General features: G+C 40.4%; 1 protein-coding gene across 1 annotated transcript; it reads right to left on the bottom strand.

Annotated features, from left to right (window-relative positions):
• Nucleotides 1-1,331: 1,331 nt before the first annotated feature.
• On the bottom strand, nt 1,332-9,849 carry LOC145778371 (uncharacterized). The gene is made up of 6 exons (XM_082589846.1): nt 9,259-9,849; nt 8,516-8,726; nt 7,253-7,432; nt 4,920-5,093; nt 2,267-2,429; nt 1,332-1,482 (listed from the first exon to the last, which is right to left on the bottom strand). Exons 1-6 carry the CDS (start codon nt 9,847-9,849, stop codon nt 1,332-1,334), a joined length of 1,470 nt encoding a protein of 489 aa, XP_082445972.1.
• Between the last annotated feature and the right edge of the window lie 6,436 nt (nt 9,850-16,285).

Raw genomic sequence — 16,285 nt, 5'->3', positions numbered from 1 at the left:
CCTAGCGCAACACAAATTTGAATTTGGTGATTGCAACTGCAAGCTGTACGTTTCAGTAATCATTTGCTGCTCTCACCTTGTATCTTCGAAGATTTCCATAAATAGCGGTGGCGATACCACAGTTTTGTTAGAGTAGCGACGCTACTTTTTTCTCAATGTTGCAGTAGCGGAGAGGCGTTACTTTGGTTCAGTCATACTTTTGCTACTAGCTACTTTCCAACTCAAAGTGAAAAAAATAAATCGTTTTAAAGATTTTGATAGAAACACTGAATTATAAGAATAAAATTTCACCTACATTAAAACTTGTTTTCCACAACGACGTTAAAATGGTAGTGCAAACAAATGTGGCACTGTACTAAAAGGTGATATCACTCGTTGTCGAGGTCATCTAAATTTTCCAAGGTACTTAGATAGAGCTTTGTGTCAGGTTAAAGACAGAAGTAGCCTTTAGAAGTAGCGGTAGCGCGCCCTTCTTTCGGTTCGAGCACTGGTAATGGTAGCGCGTTACTTTTTATCAATTGGTAGCGAGTAGCGGCGTTTTATTTGCATATTGTGGTGGTAGCAATTGCGCGTAACTTTTAAAGTAGCACCTTTGCTTCAAATGCTTGATAGTGATGACATAACACTTGTCGCTCGAGATTTTTGCAAAGCTTGATTGAAGATGAAGCTTTGGTAGAAAGTTTGCTTTGTTGAACCATAGAGAATGAATTCTCTTATGATTGAACATGAAAAATGATTTTATTGTTTGTTTTTTTTGCACCAAATTAAAAAAGTTGTTATTTCAACGTAAGATTTGGCAGCGTTATAACTTAAATGTTAATTGCAAGCATACAAATATTCTCAGGTTAACTTTAAATGGTTTATAGTCCATTTACTCTACCCTTCACACTACTGACATTCTTGTTGTCGTAGCCGGTTTACTAAAACTCCAATAGCTTACGAATATGGTAAATGAAAGAGTTTTGCGCTTCCTTGAGAAGCCTGCGCGCTAGGTGACTCTAGAGTTTGCTTGATGGATGGGCGGCCCTCAATACAAAGCAACCCTTTTCCCGATCAATTGACCGGTATAGTTGTAGAAGCACAGGTCCCCTATTGTAGAACCGAATTAAATGAACCCGATTCAATCCATTGTTTAAACGAATATTCTGAATGCAGCAACAGTTATATCCGATGCTTATACAGCCACAAGTTTTTTTTTCACTTCAAGTCGAATTTTCTTCCCCAACACAGTTTGCCTTCATTGCGTGCAAGATATGTATTTGTGAAATAGAATAAATCAACAAAATAATCGATCATCATTGAACGAGCATTGCAACACACGTATAGGGGTATTATCGAGGCTGTTTAGTAACTTGCCTCACTTGGACAACAGCAGAAACTGTATTCTCAAAGTGTATAGTCGGTAAGTCAATTGTTGGTGACAGATTCCAAGTTATCGAATAAACATCATCAGATGACTTCAAATCAAAAGTTTTCGGTTTCCTGAAACAACATTTGTAGGGAAATTGATTGTTGGCTAGTAGTTTGTGTGTAGTTTGGCATTGCAGTGCTTATAATTTCTAGGTCAACATTTCAATTTGTGCTATGGCGCCAAGCGCTGTTAAAATAGCATTACATCACAATGTTGATGCAAAACGTAGTTCCAAGTGGAAATAGTTTTCACAAGGGAAAGTTTTGTTCAGCTGGTTGGCCTACATTTATGAACATACCCAGAACTAATGATCCACTGTACAAAACTTCACTTCCAGAAAAGTTGAACTATGCAAGAGAAGTCAAGCAGTTTATATTGCCCAATAAGCACCAAGTGACTTTGTTATAGTTGCTAAACTTCGCTTTGCCAACAACAGTCAACTAAAGTGGTAAGTTTTGCAGAAACTTTCAATGATTGCTTTTAACAAAGCAGGTTAAATTTTCTAAATAACTAATTATAGCTGAAAGTAGACTAAGGATTACAGCAGCCTTCACGATTCCCAAGCAGAGCAGTGTAGTTAAAGCATGTCGTTGATAAAGTACATTATTTTCAATGTTGCATGTGCGTTGAAGAAGCAGTTTATAACGTCAACGTTCAAAGCGACATTTTGTCAGCTACAAAAACGTTATTGCTTGTTTAGTTTCATCTCGCATTCAATTGTGTGCTTCATGACTTTGCTTGTAATTTTCCGTTGTGATTTTCGTCCAACAAATGCAACCGCTAGTGGGTGCAAATACGCAAGACTATTCTCATGCAAATTAATTAGGACTTTGATTTATTATTTGAGAATCTTACCCGCCAAGAATGCAAATGTTCTTCTTGATCATACAACCAACCAAACAATGAGTATCCGTTTGGAATCCATTTAAATTTATCCATTGATCGGGATCATTTATGCAATTTTTGCATTTCAGTCTTTCCATGGTCACGGTGGCTTTGTCTTCTGTGTGATGTCCACCTTTAAAACATTTGATACATAAACTGATCAAACCAACCAAAAACTGACCAAAAAATTGAAGTAATTGGTTATTGTTTCCAATATAAGTCAAAGCAGTTTTCATTTAGCCAATCCATGAGGCCGTTGTTGCATTCATGGCTGTGAGGTGTCCTTTTGAAGCTTGAATGGATTGTGTGATTATCGAGCATTGTTACTGATTTGGGGTGATGCGTTGCAATTGGTCAAACCCTTTAGGGAAATTTTTGAAAGTCATTGTGATTGCCAAACGTGTGAAGACATCTAACGTACTGTATAGCCCAGTGGTTCCCAACCGGGGGGAATTCCCCACTAGAATGGAATTTTGCAATTTTTAGGGGGTATTTGGTTTTAGGATTGTAAAGCTGTTTAAGCCTAGTAAGTTGGCTTAGACCAGAGCTTTAGAGCGTTAAGGAGGAGCCCTTCACTCCCGATTATTTAACCAACTGTGCACTGACATGGATGCAAACCATCACGTAGGCCTACTTCTGTTTGATGCAAATACTCGATGGTTTTCAAGAGGAAACGTAACCAAGCAAGCGTTTGAGCTCAGAGACGAGCTTAAATTATTTTTTGACCTTTAAATAAAATTGGAATTTGTTTCATTGCTGAATGATGACAGATGGATTAGATTCCTTGCTTATTTGGTTGATATGTTTGGTCCCATTGAATAAACTGAACCTGAAAATGCAAGGAAAAAACACCAATATACCGGTTCGGTATATATTCAACTGCCATTTCCGTTTGAAGCAGATTGCGCATCAACATGGGTTGTATCCATGAGCCATTGACATATTGATCCTATGTGAATTTACAAACTGTAGGCTACTTTTTCCATCGGGTTTCCATGCTGGCTCAAGGCAGGTTGGAAGAGAGTGATTGATTTATATCACTTGTCATTAGGAGATTGTCTCAAGGCACTAAAAGGCTCTGCTGTCCTGGTCGCGGGAGGACTACGTTTTGTCTGGCCTCTACCTTTCGACAAGCCTGGCTTGGGTGGCCCTTCCAAGAGCAGATGCCAGTACTGCTCAGCATTTAAAGATGCTTTGGAAGCTTTCACTAGCAAGCTTGATGATTGAAAGAGAAAAGCTAGAATGAACAATTGAACATGTCACCATATTTAAAGAATTATCATCGGTGCTGGTTGTTGACGGCAAAGATCAAGTTCTTCCAGAGTTGGAAACAGAATTGATTTTGCAACATCTCACAGCATTAAAATTGGAATTCATTCGATATTTTCCTGAAATTTATGACGATGAGCTTGATTTAATACGAAATTCATTCACATTGTTGGTGGAAAAGCTTCTCAATAAATTGCAGAATGAATTTTTAGAACTTAAAATGGATTCTTGCGCAAGAGACTTATTTAGAGAAAAAATTAATCACTGGATTTTGGCCATTGATGTGTAGCCTAATTCCTATCCCAAAGTGGCAGAGAAAGCTATTCGAAGTATCCTTCCGTTTGCTTCCACTTATTTATGCAAATCAGATTTTTTAGCTCTTGCAAATGAAAATAAAACAGAGAAATAGATTAGACGTGGAGAATGATATTCGTTATTCTCTTTCCAATACTCTTCCACCACATTCATGAATTGTCGAAACAAAAAAATCACAAGCTTCACACAGACTGTTAAATGCATTGACTCTTATAGTTTGAATGTCGTTGGCTCCACCTCGTGTCCGAGCATTGGTTTTGTTTTCAAATCAAATTTGGCTTTGGAGACTCAGTCTATGATGGAAAAGACGTGGGCAAAAGTCACATAGCATGGAGGATGAGGGACGTGGTAGTTTTAGCTTTTCTTTTCTAGTGTTTCGTTTTTCATGGGCATTTTGTGTACTGTTTTTTTCTTTCGTGTCTTCCTTACTTCTGTTTCTCCAGAGTGATCTGTCACTAGCAAGTTGTTTCCATGAATCCAGATCAATGTTTGCATGGTTGAGGGAGACTTTAAGCTGGTGTTTGTATGCTATTTTTGGTCTTTTTCTTTGAATAAAATACTTTTCAGCAACTTTCTTCATTAATTAAATTATTTTAATATGAAAAGGAATACAGTATTACAGGCTAAAAATCTTATTACTAGTGAAAATTTAGTTTATTTTACAAGACTTAGATTAAAATATTAATGTAAGCTAAACAAGTTTTTAATTAAATTTATAGGGGGAGGGGGGAATTTAGATTTGAATATTGACTAAAAGAGTCCACCGGATATAAAAGTTTGGGAACCACTGGTATAGCCTATGTTTGGACAATAGCAAATGGAAACGAAGCTACTCACAAAGGTTAAAGATCGAACAACTTAAGATGTTGCAACTGTTTCATGTTTTAAACTGATTGTCCTGTTTTGGTATGAAGAACGCTATAACGTCCTCGTTTTGTCGCTTCTACCTTTTCCAAATTACTGCTATATTTGGCATCTTATATTGTTTTTTCGTTGTGATGGTCAGAAATAAAAACAAACTAAACTTAACTTCACTTACCTATGGCATAAATGTATTTCTTATGACACACAGCAACGAAAGATACTTTTGCATGGCTTAATGGAGATGCAAAATCCCAAAAATCTTCAGGCAAAGCATCGATGTTTGCGCTTTTTTCAGTGTATAGTACTGGAACACCATGTTTGTCTGTACCTCCAAACACGTATGTAATAGCTGGAAAGACATAATGTGTTTATCAACCTACATTTAATTCTGTTCATGGCTGCTTCAAGTTGTGTGCAGAGACCCCTTCAACACAGCTCAGCATCGACAAGCATTGGAACACATTATGATCTGAAATATGCAATGGCAATGGCAAGGCTACTCAACTAGCCGACCGCGGTCCGAATCCGGACCTTCTGAGTGTTGATGATGGACCTCGAGCTTCTGAAAGAATAACTTTATTGCCACGTTCCAGGGCCTCTTTAAACAGATTTCTACTAGGAGGAAACACTTTTCTCGGATTATTCTAGTAGCTGGGGAGCTTCGCCCTTCAGACCCTACCAGCACTTTGTCGAAACTTCAAGTCGAGTGACATTTTACTTAAAAAAATAGTTTGGTACTGATTTAACTTTCGTAATTGCATGTGAAATAACTTATTTACCAGACCGCTAAAAATATTCAACTTGTCAAACTGAACCTTTGTTAATATTAATTGATTAACCCTGGGCTATGGCATTATATACCTAAGTTAAATTAAGTAAGTAGCATTCTGATGTGTCATCGCGAGATCATTAAACAAATTTCATGAAAAGCAAAAAAAAATGAGAACTTTGGCTAGTGTAACTTTCCATTAAAATTTCATTTTGTATGATACACTTTGTCTAACAAAGAAATTGAAGTTTTAAAAACGTGAATGTCTCAAATTACTGACATAGCTTTTAAAATTTAACATTGTTTAAACTTACAAAAGATATTTTCAGCTTTACGCAATTATTAGATCAATGAGGTATTCTTAGTATTCGCTTTGAAGTCGGCCGCAACTTGGGCTGATGAGAGTCTTGGCTCGGGGTTCAAATGGTTGCCGGTTCGACACCGTTCAAGAGCATGTGGCTGTGTCTTTGGCAAGACAAGTGAAAACATTTGTGAAGATGGACACAAAGATAGGCTTTCTTGCCTTCCCATCCCGTCCGCCCCGTTAGCTCAGTCGGTGGTGGCTTTATGGTGTTGTGGGCCCTGGGCAAAAGTAATATGAGGGCCCCCTACAGCCCAGCATCGACAAATTAAAGTACGCAAACTCAAATAACCATAAATCACAATAACACAAAATAGGAATTAACATGATACAACAACAAACAGCGATGGTAAGCGAGAAAGGTGTATTTCATGCTGTGACATGTTCACATCACTCTGATGCTATGTTGTAGCCCACCTACACCACTCGTCTGCAGCACTTACACAACATGCACCTTTCTAGCTTTTATTGCGGCAAACTCTATAATAAGAAAAGCATTGTCCAATGTTCTGCCCACGTTGTGCTCAATTGAAACAACAGCTAATGAAACCAACCCTTCTTGGCTCATTCTAGAGCGAAGGTATTTTTTTTATCAACTTTAATTCAGAAAAAATGATCTTTTCTCTGAAGCTACAGTAACTGGCATATAGTAAGAAATAGTCTTAGTAACAAACACAAGTTAGGGTACACACAACATTCAGTTTGTTTTGATACAGATACTGTAGAACAGCGATAACTGTGGTTTCTTTTGTTTTCAATTGTGAATATATTCTTGTGAAGCTCTGCACTTCAGTGGAAAGTTCTTCACTGTCAAGGTCTCCAGCAAATTTTGGGGGTGCTTCAGAGCATTTTTTAACAGATTTTCTTCAGTGATAGAGGTCGGCAAACAAATATCACACACAAAACCATACTTTAATTTATACTTTTTTTGTGCATATTTTGGATAAGCGCGGGCCCCATAAACTTGCGGGCCCTGGGCGGTCGCCTAGTTTGCTCACTCCAAATGCCACCACTGAGCTGCTCAGTGGTTACGCGCCGGATCAAGATCACGCGGCGCTGGTTCGACTCTCGAGGTGTGCGCTTGAGCAACGCATTTCAGGACTGCTCTCCAATTCAGCGGCACCTAGTGAATGGAATAATTCTTCGGCAGCAACACTTTAATAATCAGAAAATTTCACTGCCAATCTCGGTAACCGGCCTTGTATCAAGAGTCTCTACAAGTATGCGAAACTACCAGCAAAAACCAATCAAGGTTTTGTCAGTCTGAGGATAAAGATTCAAAACCAACCACCCACATAATCCACATCTTTAACCACCGAGTGTAAGCCTGGATACGACAAAAAGCCTAAAACACAAACATAACATTCCAAACCATCACCTGGAGCGGCTATTATGCAATGCTTCATCCTGGGTATTTTCAATTCGTTGCGACAGTAATCCACTTGCCATCCAGCCATCTCATCATAGCGATTATTGGTGAAACTGAGTTCAATAAGATGCATTGATGACGATGGCTCTCCTCCGATCACCAAAATTGAATCCAAATCATCTTCAATGACTGAATAATTGGTTTGTCAATAACGTAAGTTTGAGCTAATGTCAATAAAAACATTTAAAAAACCTTATTGGCCTACTATAAACTGCATTTACATTTCATTGCGAATGTCGCGTTTATTAAATATTTTGATATATTAATTTTTTGATTTCATCTGATGTTTAGTCGTTCATCGTATCATCATCGTCTTGTTAGTTTTCAGTCTGTCTATAATGTGCATTGCGTATATGACTCATACTCATTTCTACGACCGAATAACACGAACGGTTGCCCCTGAGTGTCATTTTAAAATCAGTGAAATACGATTGTCACAAATTATCTTTGTTAAGTCTCTCCAGTTAGACCAGGCAGCCTAATTAATTATTACAGTAACACCTTTTCGAGATCATATGATATGTTTGCTGTAGTCACCAAGTACTAAATGCTATCCTGTATTACAAGCGGTAGATGACGTAGTGTAATAGTGTTTCCCTCTAAAACTACCATGTATACTTTTTGCTATCAAGTGATGTTTAGCTCATTAGTGTCAAGAATATTTTACTACTTTCAGGCTTGTAGCCTAGTATCGTTCGATTCCGCCTTGGAGCATCGCAAGAGCATCTGTATTCTGCAAAGAGTGGTACGTCGGTTGCGTAGCTGAGTGGTGAGAACATCTGCACGACGTTCGAAAGGACGTGGGTTCGACACCGCTCCAGAGCACGTGGCTGTGTCTCGGCAAAGACACTTAATGGCAAGCCAAAGACTATATGTCACTTCGCTGCTTCCTGTCGTCTGTTGTATCGCATCTCTGATCGCAGTTTACTGTATGTTATCGCAATGGGCGCAAATAAAAACACGATTATTATAATTATTATTGGTAACCGCATAGGGAACCGTAACTGATACTTAATTAATCCAAATTCATCCATTACTATACCAGATCATCAATATTGTCAACGCCACCATTAACATCATCATTATTATTATTATGAACCGATCAAGCCTCTGCTGGCAGATGACGTTTACATAAACATACAGCAAATATTTCATAAATATCGTTGTTACTTTATGCATATTATCTGGATCATAACTTTTACAAAAACTAACCTGAGATATTGATCTTGGCATGTGAAGCGTGGTATGGACATGGCTCTGGGAGAGATGGAACCCTTTCCCAAGCATAAGATAGTTCTCTGCCGTCCTCTCGAAAAACCTTGATTCGCCGAACATGTCCAGTGGCTTCACCACCAATCACAATTCCAATCGCATACAAATAGTCGTGGAAGTGCACAAGGCTCATGACTCCTTCGCTTAAAATCTGAATAAAATTAAATTTAGAAGGTTCATTAAGAGGTTAACTTATGACAAGTACTAATAAAGTTGTGGGCTCTCAACGCACAAAACAATACATCATCTTCAAAAACAACAAACACGAAACTTCTCAGATGGGGTATGCAGTACAAAATCAAAGAGAAGGTTATTTATAACTAGTCGAAGTAGCAGGTCTTCACGTCTAACTCTTTTAAAGAGATCGTCAGAATCAAGCTTCGAGCTAACGACAGTCTTCTTAATTTTGTATTTACTGGTTTAAAAAAATTATTTTGTTGTTCTTTGATGGTTTTAAAAAATCATGGATTGGATGCAAACGAACTATATTTGGTGTGAAGTCAAAAGCTCAAATTCCAAAAACAAACAAATTACATTTAGAAGCACCTGATCATTCCTGCTGACTCACAACCAACTTAATACTTGTGAGAGGATTAATTTGTTGAAAGCCAAGCCACAATCTAGTAATAAAAGCGTGATAAAACTGAAAGTCTATTCTGCTCAAGTTAATGATTTTGCGATACCTGTCCTGGGCTCTCTTGAGCTTGAGTTGCCGAGGCACCTTGAGCTTGAAATGTCGAGGCGCCTTCATCATCAGTTGATGCACGAGATGATTTTGCGAATTGACGAATCATGGCTTGATTTTGAAAATGCTTTTTACTCAATTCTTTTAACAACTCTGGGTCTCTATCTCCAGAAATGCAAGCTTTTTCTGAACGATCAACCCTAAGAGGAACTTTCATCGTCGTGATGGGTTTCCAAAGTTGATCCTCAGATTTTAACTTATCACTTGAATCTTCTTTTTCTGTTTTTCTCCCAACACGACCAGAAGTAGTAGTTTGTGGATTTGGCTGACCACGCGTAGAACTGGTTGAGGCCACAGAAAACGGGCGAACAGACAATCGAGGTGATTTCCGGGGACTGGCCGAAGCTACGTCAGGTTTTGACAGACGCTTTGGTGATAAACTACGTTCGAAAAAATTTTGACACTCTTTTTCTGTAACGTTGACAGTGCATTGCAGGAGAAGGTACGTTTTTTTGTCGATAGCAGCCAAGGAATACACAGTCGTCGTCAAAGTCTTGAATTCTACACATATGTGTATAGTTATAATCATGATAATGATAATACAATCAACTCCGCTTAATTCGGACACTTTGGTTCCGCTCAGTTTTGGCCTAATTAAGCGGAGAAACGACTTTGTCCGAATTAAGCGGAAAACCAATTGTTCGTATTAACTACTATGGTCATGCGTAAAGGTAAATAACGCATTAAAAATACTGTACTGTTGCGTAATAAAGGAATTGCAGCAGCGCTATACTGCAGTAATTGGCACTGATCGCATAACACGCACAAGAATTATACCTTCGGGTTAGTTGCAGTATTTTGATACCAAGCGATTCAACAAATATATTACTGTGTGTCACACATATATAGGGTTAAAATAGTACAGTAATTCTTCAAATACTGTGTCCTGTGTCCAAATTAAGTGGAGAATTGTCCGAATTAACGGGATTTTTTTATGTGCAATTTTCACTTTTGTTTCGTTCCCGAGCATTTTGGCCGAATAAAACGGTTGTCCGGGTTATTTGGTGTCCGAATTAAGCCGGGTTGACTGTAATTGAATTTAAATTGCAATGTCATTACAAACATAAAAAACAAAAACACTGCAACTCACTTTTTTGTGATGGCGAAAGTAGTTTTTGCATTTTGCTCGTTTTTAACCTTCAGCTGAAGAGCATACAAAGTATCTTAACAAAAACAAACTAAAAATAATATTTCAACTCAACACCAGGCGAATGTAAAATTCTAAAAAGTATTACGTAAAGTTCATTTATTCAAGTTCTAAATTGATTGTAACCGATGAGGAATCCGGATTTACAAAAAATCAATCATGACATGAGACACAAAATAAATAAAATCTATAAATTAACAAACTGCGCTGAATAATACTGAAAGTTCAAACTACAGTAACACACTGTACATGTGTGGTAGCTACAAGTAGCCGTTCAATCGGCAAATCTTATGTTTGGATCCGTGAACAAACTTGAAGCCAGTTCACCCAATGCAATGTAGTTGCCTAAGAAAACGATGTAAAGCGCTTCTCGTTAGAAGGCTCCAACCAAGTCGCCACACAAGAATAGTATCTCCAGCTTGAAAATAATAATAATGTCACGGCTTTAGTTTTTGTCACTCTTCAACTTCTAAGGTTTTATAGCGATAGGACCAGTAGACGTTTTTAATTCGTACATCAGTTTTTAATTTTTATGTCATCACATCACTCATTTACTTACTCTCACTCACTGCGTTATAATGCAAGAAAGAACACAATCGTTAAAACCTTTGGCATGACTCGACCTAGAATCGAACTCATACTTTCAGCAACAGAGCCAAAGGTGACCACCAGTGAGCTGCTACAGCTTAAAGAAGTAGGCTAATGTTATTATGTTTATGGATTTGTTGTCACTCTGCAACAGCTAAGGTCTTTTATCGATAGGGCTCATGTTGAATTTTATATTAGGTTTAGTTTAGGATGTCATCACATTATTATCCGACTAATTTTCACTGCGTTATGCAAGAAAGAAAGCAATTGGTACCGTTTTTAAAGTCTTCGATTTGACCCAACCTGGATTTGAGCTAACATCTACCAGCTCCAGTTAAAAGAAGTAGTGATGCAAATAGCTGAACTAAAAGCCAACTTATAAACTCTTTGAGAACTTTTTCTTAATGAAGTTGTTACATCACTTTCTCAAATTTAAACAAAAAATAAAATAAAGAACATCAAGGGAGTCATTAAAACACACTTTTACTAAAGCAAGAAACGCATATACTTTCTGGCTACACCAAAGAGCTATTCCTAACCAGGCAAACCAAATCTTGTCAAATTTCAGCTTTCTTCGTCGGTTGTACAATCATGTCGGTTGCATGGTCTCAACAATCTGAGCTTGCGAAAACTTTCAGTGCGAATGTTAGTTTGTAGTTGATTGTTGGGAATTGTCGTATCAACATAAAAAAAAACGTTGAATTAGCACAAAATGCAAAACTATTTCCCAAAAGTTTGAAGCACCAAAATTAACAAAAGTGGAAACACAATTTTGCCTTGAATCTAAATTGCAAAAACGGTACCCGGACATTTTGCTGAAAAAGACATTTTGCCGAAAGGACATTTTGCCGAAAGACATTTTGCTGAATGGACATTTTGCCGAAACTCCTTTTTGTGTTATATGTATCGATATTCTCCACAGTGTGTTTTAGTCTATCGTTCACAACCTTAGTCCTTTCGGCAATTTGTCCATCGGCAAAATGTCTTTCGGCAAAATGTCCTTTCGGCAAAATGTCTTTCGGCAAAATGTCTTTCGGCAAAATGTCCTTTCGGCAAAATGTCCTTTCGGCAAAATGTCCTTTCAGCAAAATGTCTTTCGGCAAAATGTCTTTCGGCAAAATGTCCTTTCGGCAAAATGTCCTTTCGGCAAAATGTCTTTCGGCAAAATGTCCTTTCGGCAAAATGTCCGTGCACGGTAAAAAACAAATTACATGACGTTGTTTAGTAATTAAATTGCATAAATCAAACAAAGAATCGTATAAATTGCAACAGCTGTTTTTCAACTTGTGCTTTTTAAATTTGGTGATAAAAATTAGTCCTGAGGTGTACAAGCTGGCTTTTGTACAAATGTGATCAATTTTTTTTTTACTTTACGTTTTTCGACAAAAATGTAACTATTGAAGATTTCACCAGCTCATAATTGATAGAGTGGTTTCGCATTCGGCTCTGGTACTTGTAGCTTTTAAATTGATTCCAGGTTGAGTCAAATCGAAGACTTTTAAAACGGCACCAATTGTGTTCTTTCTTGCATAACGTAGTGAGAATAAATCGGGTAGTAATATAACCCTCTCGCAAAAAAACCTTAGCCGTGTTTTAGACAGACAATAATTAACGCCAAAACATTATTATAGAATTGGTACTAAAAAGTTTCTTTTGACAAAAATGCAACAATTAAGATTTCACCAGCTCATTGGCAGAGTAGTATCGCATTCCGCTCTGGTACTTGTAGATTTGCGATCGATTCCAGGTCGGGTCAAACCAAACCTGTAGAAACGGTACCGATTGTGTTGTTTTTTTTGCATAACGCAGTAATGATAAGTCGGGTAATAATGTGATGACATCGTAAACTTAATATAAAATGTAACATGAGTCCTGTTGCTAAAAGACCTTAGCTGTTGTAAAGCGACAATAAATAAAACCATAACATTATTATTTTTGTTTTCAAAAATTATTTTCAACTAGATTGTTACCATTCGTCGTCGTCGTCGTCGTCGTGTGACCGTCGTGTGAGCGTCTGGGGCCGAGGGTCTATCCTTTTACTACCCCAGATTCACGATGTTCCCGGACTACACTGGAAGGCTACTAGAGAGCAGCCAGTCTTTGGTTTCATCATCTATGACACGTAGACCTTCCACTCCGTTAGGTGGCTTGAAGATGGAGCAGTCATTGATGATGTTGTCTGCGGTCTGTTCCTCGGCATCATATTCACAGGAGGAGGAAGAGGTCATTCCCCATTGGTGCATGGTTGAACGGAAAAGCCCAACGCCCGTACGGAGACGGTTGAAGCGCACCCATGCCTGTCTTGGTAGTGTTAAACCGATGGGGCGTGCCTCGGCGTCGGGGATGAACGAATAGAGTCTGGTGGAGTTGACTTCCATTCAGAACTCCATTTATTGTCCGCCCAAGCAGCGCAGAGATGTCTTGTACATCAGCTTCGTTGAAGTTGAGCGGCTGGCACGAATGGGTGTCTTAATTTCAGTCGACGGGGTGCTCGTTTGGAAGAGCAGAGATCAGAAAAAGGTGGTTAGGCTTCAGTGCCCTTCGACCGAGGGACAGAGTGGCTTCTTCGCGACGAAGCTCAGCGGGTTGGATGCCAGCGAGAATGGGGAGATTGTCCAATGGTGTGGGACGCAGGCATGCGGTCACTGTGCGCAGGGCGCTGTTTATGGCAGTGTCGATGTTATGGCTGTACGTACTGCGGCACCAAACAGGTGCACAGTACTTTGTTGAAGAGTAGACAAGAGCTAAGTCTGCTATACGCAAAGTGTCAGCCCTCACCCCCCAGCTAGAGCCTGCCAGGCGCTTGAGTAGCGCAGCGCGGGATGTGAGTTTCTTGCGCAGTGACACCAAATGGTGGCGGTATGTAAGCGATCTGTCCAGTGTCACTCCAAGATATTTTGGTTCGGGGCAGGAAGGACAGAGATTTCCCGTTGTTCTGGACGTGTAGCTCACAATCAGCTTCCCGATTATGGAGGTGGAAAGCTGCTGCCACAGTTTTGGTTTCGCTGAGTTTCAGTCGCCAGTTCTGGAGATAGGCTGAGAGAGTTTTCAAGTCCTGCCTCAAGGTGTCTTCTAGATTTTCCCACGACTTTGTGGAGTGGAAAATTGCCAGGTCATCCGCATAAGTATATTTTGCTGAGATCGTAGTTGGCAGGTCGTGGGTGTAGATGTTAAAAAGAAGTAGAGCTAGGACCGATCCCTGTGGGACGCCGTTTTTCAGGCGTCTCAGTCTGCTTCGCCATGAGCTACCGGTGGTGAGGGTGAAGCTTCGATTCCTGACAAGTTCCATAATCATATGAACCATATGTTGGTCAGGAAGCAGGCGAAGCAGCTTGCAAGTGAGGCCGTGATGCCATACGGTGTCATAGGCAGCTGTAAGATCTAGAAAGACAGCGCCGGCCTTCTTTTTTGCCTCAAAGCAATCCTCGATGTCTTGGGTTAAGAAAATGACCTGGCCTACGGTGTGGTTTCCGCACTGAAACCCAGCTTGCTCTTTTGGAAGGAGCAGGTAGATGATTGGGTTGACGCGAGCATAGATCAGTCTTTCGAGGATCTTAAAAGGAACACAGAGGAGGGATATCGGACGATAACTCCTTGGGTCCTCTGGTGGCTTGTGAGGCTTAGGGATCGCAACTACTAAAGCTCTTCTCCAGATTTTTGGGATTGTGAGGTGGTGCAGGCAGGAAGAGAGGAATCTACGTAACCAGGACTTTAGGGCATGGCCAGCATGGAGCACAAGCTCAGAGCAGATCTTATCCGGCCCTGGAGACTTGTGTGGTTTCACTAGGCGGAGAGCGGTGGCGCATTCCTCTGGGGTGAAGTCTCCAGAGATTGCTTCCTCTTGTGGTGTTTCCACTCGCCACAGGGCAGATACTTCCTTGGCAACAAGGCGGGATGCCTTGCGGTCATTTGTTTTGTAGACCCCGTTCTGCACTAACTGGAAGCGATGGCATTAGCAGAAACGGGGCATTGACGAGAAGAGTTTGTCGAGCGCCCAGTGAGGTTGTTGATGATGCTCCATGCTTTGCGGCTTGAGTGTGAGAAGTCGATGATTTGGACAGCTTCGTTCCATCGCTCAAGCTTCTTTGTGTCCACCCGCTCAAGTAGTCTGGTGGCGGCGGTGTTAGAAGCAACACCACTTGTGACGCCTAGGTATGAGCTATAGAGAGCTTCACACTCAGAGTCCCAGCATGGTGTATAGCTGGTTTGATAGTCACGTGGTATTGTGACCTTTGCCGCAGTTATTATGGCATTGCAGAAGTCCTGGTATGCCTCGTCTGCGTTGCATGTTTCCGTCCATGATAACTTTGCAGCAGACTCATTGGTCAGGAGGCTGTATTGATTCCAATCGGTTTTTTTGAAGTTCCATCGCTTCACCGGTGAACTCGGGACAGGAGCCACAAGTTTTGGGGCGATGATGATAGACGGCCGGTGTTGGGACCACGGGAACTTCTCAAGCACACGTCTGTCTAGAAGAGAGCTGTCGACACTCGCGAAGGCCAAGTCAGGGTTTGTCCCTGTTCCCCAGCGACCGGAGTGGAAACTGGCTGGTTCCTTTGGATTGAATAGAAGGGCAAGATGGTTTGAAAAGGCCCAGTCAGCCAGCAATTCGCCGTCGCTGCTTGTGTTGCCAGCGTAGAGACAGGGGGGGGGAGTTGGAAGGGATGGTGGCAACATTCGCCATGGTGGGGGCTTGTAGATGTTGACGATATAGTCTGAGATGCAAATTCACACCCACTCAATCTCAGCATCAATTGGAGATTGGTCGTCAAAGGTCCACTTCAGGTTCTCATGCACAAACGTGGCAATGCCGTGCTTCCTGCTTAAGGTAGACCCGGCTAGCGTGTAGTTGGCAATAGCTAGCCTATCTGCAGAAGTGCAGTAGGCCTCTTGAAGGAAGATGACGAGTGCCCGGTTGGTATGGGCAAGCTGCTCCACAACTTTCATCTTGCTTGTTGTGTAGCCTTCTATGTTGAGCTGCAGAATGGTGGGGCGTCTGAACTTGTCCATTGCCCTTTGCAGCTGTGCCATCGGGTTGGAGGCTCTTGGTTGACAAGTTTCGTTTGGCATCTGCTTGTGTGCAGATGTTAATCATCACAGGATGGGGCACTAGGAGCCACTTGTCGTCCATCCCAATGACAAAGGCGAGTTACCATTGAAGATTTACCACTGTTTGTTCAAAGGTTATTCTTGGCAGGTTGTTAATTGTTGGCATACACCAAGCCTGAAA

The sequence above is a fragment of the Aplidium turbinatum genome, chromosome 10 (assembly GCF_918807975.1).
Source record: "Aplidium turbinatum chromosome 10, kaAplTurb1.1, whole genome shotgun sequence".
Taxonomy (NCBI): Eukaryota; Metazoa; Chordata; class Ascidiacea; order Aplousobranchia; family Polyclinidae; genus Aplidium; species Aplidium turbinatum.
This window is presented reverse-complemented; position numbering and strand designations above follow the sequence as displayed.

What these genes read in the sequence shown, in the direction of transcription:
- LOC145778371 (XM_082589846.1), bottom strand. Translation starts at nt 9,849, where the DNA reads ATGATTATAACTATACACATATGTGTAGAATTCAAGACTTTGACGACG. An exon ending in CTCAAGAGAGCCCAGGACAG is followed by an intron (nt 8,727 to 9,258) that starts GTATCGCAAAAT and finishes AATTTTATTCAG; the next exon opens with ATTTTAAGCGAAGGAGTCAT. An exon ending in TGCCAAGATCAATATCTCAG is followed by an intron (nt 7,433 to 8,515) that starts GTTAGTTTTTGT and finishes CCAATTATTCAG; the next exon opens with TCATTGAAGATGATTTGGAT.